The sequence below is a fragment of the Otolemur garnettii genome, unplaced genomic scaffold (genome assembly GCF_000181295.1).
Source record: "Otolemur garnettii isolate 467f Iridium unplaced genomic scaffold, OtoGar3 scaffold00039, whole genome shotgun sequence".
NCBI lineage: Eukaryota > Metazoa > Chordata > Mammalia > Primates > Galagidae > Otolemur > Otolemur garnettii.
In genome coordinates, this window is record NW_003852434.1 from 4,567,013 (window position 1) to 4,574,167 (window position 7,155).

At 39.4% G+C, this 7,155-nt stretch overlaps 1 protein-coding gene and 1 pseudogene across 1 annotated transcript in view; one reads left to right on the top strand and one right to left on the bottom strand.

Moving 5' to 3' along the window:
- ARHGAP24 (Rho GTPase activating protein 24) overlaps window positions 1-2,706 on the bottom strand; it is a 368,579-nt gene extending 365,873 nt beyond the window's left edge. Inside the window, exon 1 of the mRNA XM_003790030.3 lies at window positions 2,513-2,706. Coding sequence (XP_003790078.1) covers window positions 2,513-2,692 — 180 coding nt within the window. The 5' untranslated portion in view covers window positions 2,693-2,706. The remainder of the gene's footprint in view (window positions 1-2,512) is intronic.
- A 1,481-nt stretch (window positions 2,707-4,187) lies between these two features.
- Window positions 4,188-6,927, top strand: LOC100962564 (annotated as a pseudogene).
- The last annotated feature ends 228 nt before the right edge of the window (window positions 6,928-7,155 follow it).

The window sequence follows — 7,155 nt, forward strand, 5'->3', positions numbered from 1 at the left end:
AAAAAAAAAAAAGAAAATGCAAAGATTACTAAATGTCCTCTGATCCAGAAATTGCCAGTTTTTAATCTGATTTTGTGTGATGTGTTTAAATAATTAGTGTAAAAGAAAATTAAAAAGAATGATGTTAAAATTCCTAGTATTTGAATTGCAGTGAAAGATGATTTTAAAAAGTGATAACTCAAAGGTATTTACCCCCAATTTTAACTGCTGTATTAATAGCAAATCTTTAAAAACATGTAGAAAGATTCAGAAACTTTTTTCAGAGGATGGTAATGGTCTATGTTTGGTTTGTAAAAGAATTCATGTCTTACTGTCGATACAACTCTATTTTATTCATTGTAGTTGCTGTAAGTCCACAAATAGTAGGGGAATACTAATAGAAAGATGCAATTTGTCTTAGAAATACTACAAATTAAAAACATTTTCATTTTGAGACAGACTCTCATTTGAATTAACCATAAGTTTTTGCCTTTTTATTTATATTTCTAATTTCTTATCAAAATAACTACACTGTATCAAATCCTGCTTGTGAAAGATCACACAGAGGAGCAGAGCCCCAACAACACGGTTATATTCTTTTCGGATAGTTTAAGATGAGTTCCTCACACCGGGGTTCATGTACACATTCTGACATCTGCGTATTCTCAAATTTGAGAAACTATGGCTTAATTCAGGCTTAATTCACCATATCTTACTTTCAATACGAGAAGATACTCTGAACTCGCGGAAGAGACACATTTGTTGGTCTGCTTTCAATTCTCTGTACTCACTTAGCTCCTGAATCCTGTTTGCTCCCCTAAGGCCTGTTGAGGTCCTGGATCATGCTTAATGAATCATTTAATTGGTACCCATTCTGGTTACCAATCTAGTCCAGGCCAGAAGAGGAGCCTATGAGGTCAAACATTGACTCTTATTCATATTTCTATTTTATTCAAGGTGGTCTTTTGTATCAAAGTCCCCATATTATATCTTCCTATGCTACATTTTTTCACTTAACCTGATCCCCTTCTCTAAGTTTAGTAAAAGTGGTTCTACGTTCAAGATAACACCTACCTGACTATTACATAGTATAAAACATGGTGTGATGAGAGGAGAACCAGAGAGGGTGAGATAAGAGACAAAGACCCTCCTACTTTGCCTCTGATCTTCATATGATTTTTTTTATGATCTTGCTCACGTCACTTCATAACTCTAACAATCTCTTCATCTGTAATAATAATTCCCATATTTCCCATTAGTTTGCAATGATGAATGAAATAATAGATATGGAAATGCCTGCAAATTCCATGATACCAATATGAGACATTCTTATTAATTTACTGAGAAAGTATTAGGCTGAAGCCATAATATGAGCTTAGACTTACCTTGATAGAAATTACGGCACCGCTGTCTAACTTTGGGTAATACGCATTATCCTTAAACCTTAGTTTCCTCATGCATAAATAGGGTGAATAATACCCATCTCATAAGATTATTCTACATATTTCATAAAATAATTTATGTAAATTCTTAGCCTGATGTCTGGCTTGGGTAGTAAATGCTTAAAAAGTGTAGTAGCAATTTCTAAAAATGACTGGGGTTTAATAATATGTACCAGTGTTGCTATTTTTATGTAATTCAATCACAGGAATGAGAACCTTGTGAAATTATAACGCCTCAGGAATTAAATACTAAAGCAGAACTCTGACCCAAATCCTAATGAAGTGCTTGAACTTTAACTCAAGAGGAAATAGCTTCAAGAACACACTGTTATGGTTGTTTATATAAGCTAATCTAAAATGTTTCTTCTCTTATTTATTTGTCCTATAGATGTACATGAAGGAAAAACACAGAGGTGATGCACCTCCTTTCATCAATTGTTAAGCAATGATCCCGGGGAGAAGGCTACAAAATGCAGATGGAGATTTTTCTTCTCTCTCATTGCAGTCTTGGGACTTGTGGCAGAGAATATAAGTAAATAAACAAATAAAGAACCGCTAAGGAACCGCAAAGAAACGGAGACCATTCCCAGAAGAGTGCTGGTTGGATGCATCAACGTTGCTCAAGTTAGCATTCACATCTGTATCTTATCAGCGTTAAGGTGGAGGGAAGCCTCAGAGAATTGACACTGAAGATGTCTCAGAAATTACTGAAAGCTGTGATTATACTCCTAATTCAAATCTATGCTTTCATCTTATTCCTAAGGAAAAGAAAAATGTTTTGGCCACAACCTATCCTCTAGCAGATGTCCATGAACAATTTCTCATGAAGTAAGTTAGCCAGAGGGACTCATTCTGTTCTAGCTTAGCAAAGCCTACAATTAATATCAGACGAGTATAATCTGCCTCTCGGCCTCAGTTGGCAAGTTCATCATCCCCCAATCAAAGCAAACAATAGGAAAAGTGCGAACGAGACCCACAAACTGAAGGACACCCAGGATTTCGGTTTGACCTCAGTCTCCGTCGGTTTCTAGCAACTCCTCCCCTCCTTGGATCTCTCCAGCCCACAGTGCTTCTTGGTTTCTCCTACTCACCAAGGGCTTGGTTTCATCTTCATCTTTGAAATAATGCAGCTGATCCCCCTTGAGCACAAACCAGCGGGTATGCCAAGTCTTGACAAAGCCTCCTTGCTTTCTCAGCCACCCACACTTGATGGCATTTTGCCTCCCTTGGCTTTGCTGGGAGCTCTCCGTGGAGTCATTGTTCTCCTCCATTATCAAACTGAAGGACTTTCCTAGTTAGCAAACAGAAAAAGAAATAATGAGGTGCTCTGTTATACTCAGTTCCCTCCCTCTTAAGCCACCCTTATCCTTTAAAAGGGGAAAAAAATACCACGAAAACATGGGATCAGGGGTGGAAAATGTTTATTAACTCACTGGTCAAATTTCTAGATGCAAACCACAAACCTGCCCAAGGAAACTTGGAGAGAGCTTGTTGTGCCTTCCTGCCCTCTTAAATGAGCTCAGCAGCTGGGGGGATAATAACACTTTTTTCCCTAACTTGAACTAAAGAATGGGAAAGTTCTAGAGGTAATGAGTTATGAAGAAATGTTTTTCAAACAAACTAAAACAACCAACAAAAACATAATTCTCAAGATTACTTCCTCCGCGTCCGCTGTGCACTGACTGGGGCCCTGCCCTGCAGGCCTGCGGTTACCTGAGCAAGCCTCAGCTGGACACATGTTCTAGTTTAACAGGACTCGGTGGAAGACATTTGTTTTACAGATGCGAACATTTCTCAAGATGTTTCTACCTTCCTTCCCCCAGAGCATTCCCTTGAGAGCTTCTTTGGCTGCTTAGGATTTAGTAAAGCTGAAAAAGTTTAGGAAAAAACAAACAAACAAACAAAAAACCTGTTTGGCCAGTTGAGTTTTCTTTTTTCTACATTCACCCTCAAACTCCAGGACAGGATGGTGTGCCCCAAGCCATGACAGGACGAAAAACATTTTAAGGTTATGTGTGAAGGAGTACAAGGCTGTGCACCCCACACAGAGCAAGAGAATGCAGATGGATCAGTAGGTGAAATGCTAAACCGCCCCAGCAAGGACACGGGAGGCGGAATTTCTGGGAGAAACAAGGACAGGACACATGGTTAAGAATTAAGAAGGCTTTTTCTATCCCAAAACTTCTTGCAAATTCTTGCTGAAGTTAATTTCCAAGCATTTATTCACAAAGTGAATTCCCACCCCTGTATCTTTAATGAGAATATAAAGCTACGGATCAACTAACAAAACCCCTCCTCAGGCACACACATGCATACAGCCCCTACTTTACTATTGCAGACTGATTTCAGAAGACAAGCTTTCTGTCTGGTCTTTGTTTTAACAACTAATTTTTCAATCAATTTGCTTGTACACGATCCTACTTAAAAATTCCATGAAGTTCCAGTGCAGGCCACACAGGGTGGGCAGCCACCCCCCTGCCCCAGCAGCCCCCAGCCTTATAGCGGGACTACCGGGAGGGGCTGGCTTTCTCATCGAGCATTTGGCATGCCAGTGAAGGAGAAGGGCAAACAAGGAGGAAAGCCAGCAGCTGTCCCTTTCCAGCTCCATGGGATTCCCGCTCCCCTTCTGGACCTCTAGCGAATTTCAAGGTAATCTTGGAAGCAGTATTTCAGTATGTCCAAAGACAACTTCACACCTATATGACATAATAGAAAAGGTCAGAAAATACTAAGCAAATAGGAGTGTAGAGTGTATGAGTAAGCAAGATGAACATCTCTGGAAGCAGCGGTGGAAGCCCTAGTTCTGCAGATGGATCTAATGACCTTAAGGAACTTTGGCCTAAACTCCAAGAGTATCATGATAAAGCAGTAAAGGTTTATAAGTGAAAGTAAGCAAACTGAAAAAGGAACAAATTTTAGAAGCACCAAGACTAGAAGAATTCTTCACCAAAAATCAACAGCTGAGAGAGCAACAGAAAGTTCTTTATGAAACCATTAAAGGTTTAGAAGAACAGTTAAGAGCAGGATGATGTGATTGCTGTGCAGCAACTGAAGACCATTTGTGGAGAAAATGGCAAGAGTTTGGAAACATCCAGCAGCAGAATGTTAAACCTATTAGAGAGCTTATGAGTGCAAAGAGTACAGTATAGGAAGAAAATAAAAGGCTTTCTGAGCAATTATAACAGAAAATTAAGAATGATCAACAGCATCACACAACTGAGCTTGAACGTGAGGAAAATGTTATTCCAGATTCACCAATAATAGCCTTTTCAATTTTTTTTGGCAGTAACTGGGTACAAAGACAGAAGAACCTCGAAGTATGATACATAAAACAAATGCATACTACACTGGGGCACTCTGTGTGCGCAAATGACCTGAGAAGAGTTTCCAAGGCCTCAACTCATCCACAACATAAGTCTAATGAAAATGAAATTCTAGTAACTGACACTTGTGATCAGAGTTGACCTCCAATAGCTAAAAAACATGGGACAAGCAATTATCCCACTGATAAGTCACCTTTCAATTTAGCTGCAGTTGTGGCTGAAACATTTGGATTCAGTGTTCAAGAAGAATCTGAATCTCCAAGTCCCATGAGCCCTCTTGGTGATGACCTCTCCCACTGTTGGGAAGATCACAAGAAACAGCCTTTTGAGGAATCTATAGGAAATACTGAAGATAGTTTTAAGATTTTCACATTCTACTTCACAATCTTCTCCTCAAGAATTGACCACTTGGGTGTCATCTCCTATATTTGGAGCTACCTCTAAGGTGAAAAGTAGTTTAGGTTTGAATACAAGTTTGTCCCCCTCTCCTATTCTCTTTTAGAAACTGGAGAGAAAAAAATGTCTGAAAACAGGTCCTTTTTATCAACACTTCTATTTCTAGATCAGAGAAAGCTAGATCAAAATATGATGATAGTACTCCTTTCACACATCATAATCTTGGGTCTGATATGAACAGATCATTAGCCATTCCTTACTAATAAATAAAAATATGAGCAAACCAGCAGGTGTATGTGGGTACTGATCACAGTAACAATGCTGTAACTGGCAAACATTTGGAGGCCCCGAAGTCATTGGGAGGCAGAACCTCCAAAGGAAGAAAACTGAGGAAGAAAATGAACGTGCCATGAGCTATCTCCAAGCCTCTTATGATAAAGAAAATGCTTCTCCTTTTCCAATGGATGATCAATTTTCCATGAAGGAGGACTGCATAATGAATAAACCTCTGGATCTGTCTGATCAACTTTCAGCTATTCAGTGTCAAGAGAAAAGCCAAGGAAGTGAGACTTCTAAAAACAGACTTAGGCAAGTAACTCTTTATGGGACTTTGCAGGGTTTTGTTGTTGTTATTGTTGTTTGTTTGTTTTTTGGCCAGGGCTGGGTTTGAACCTGCCACCTCCGGCATATGGGGCCGGCATCCTACTCCTTTGAGCCACAGGTGCTGCCCCTTTATAAGACTTTGAAGCCCATTGCCAGAGGTTCTTCCTCAAGTCATAAGGCCTTGAGTGGGACCTGCATGTTCTCCAATGATTCCCCAGAGGATCCCAAATGTAGGAGTGCATCATCCCCCAGCTTGTTAGTAAATTCTTTCCAGACAATAAACCACCATTCCAAATAAAAGAAGAAAATCCTGTCTTCACATCCCTCTACATCCATGTGAAAGCTTGGAGACAGAGAATCTTTTTGATGACATGAAGGGTACTGGTTCTCATGAGCCAATAAAAATAAAAACCAGGCCAGTCCATGGAGGATGTGAACTTGCATCAGTTCTTCAGTTAAATCCATGTTGAATTGCTAAAGCAAAGTCTTTACAAAACCCCCAAGATATATCCTTTGGATATATCCAGTAAAATATAGATCTAGGAGCAGAACTTTCTCAGTATAAAATGGATATTACTGTAATAGATACAAAGGATGGCAATCAGTCAAGCAACAGCAGAAGGGAGAGACAAGGCGGAATGAAGAAAGAAAAATGAATGATAGCTTGGAAGATATGCTTGATCAGTCAACACATGAAGATTATGAATCCTGTTTGAATGATAGTTTCCCCCAGGTAGTAGATGACGAGGAAGAATTAGCTGATGCCACAAAGAAACCAACCACTGATGGTGATGAACAGGATCAAGTGCAGCAGAAGGCATTTGTGGAGCCCTATTTTAAAGATGATGAAAGAGAGACTAACTTACAAAATTTTCCTCATATTGAGGTGGTTGGTAAAAAAGAGAACAGAAGAAAATTGGCTGGGCACACATACGGAATGTGAAATTTACTATGCAGATCTGCCCGCAGAAGAAAGGGAAAAGAAGCTGGCTTCCTGTTCAAGACACCGATTCCTCTACATTCCACCCAACACGGCAGAGGATTTGGGGCAAGTTGGTTTTTCTTCCACTCAGATTTGTATGCACAGAGGTTGCCTTAAGGAAGATCTTGAGCCTTGTCCTCGTCCAAAAAGACAGAAGCCTTACAACGCAACGTTTTCTCCGAACGCAAGTCATAGACGTTGAAGCAAAAACAGGATAGAGGACAGTTTGCTCCTTTGTAGTTTTTATAGTTTAAGTTGGTATTAAACACTGATTTTTGATCTTTTGTACATTGATTTATAAATCAGTTTTTCCACTGAGAAGGTTTCTAAATGTGGATGTGTTTGTGACATTTCTTGCTTTTGCACCTTTGAAACAATAAGGTGCTTTCATATTGCACTCTAACTTAAGAGTTGTTTACTGTATTTGGTG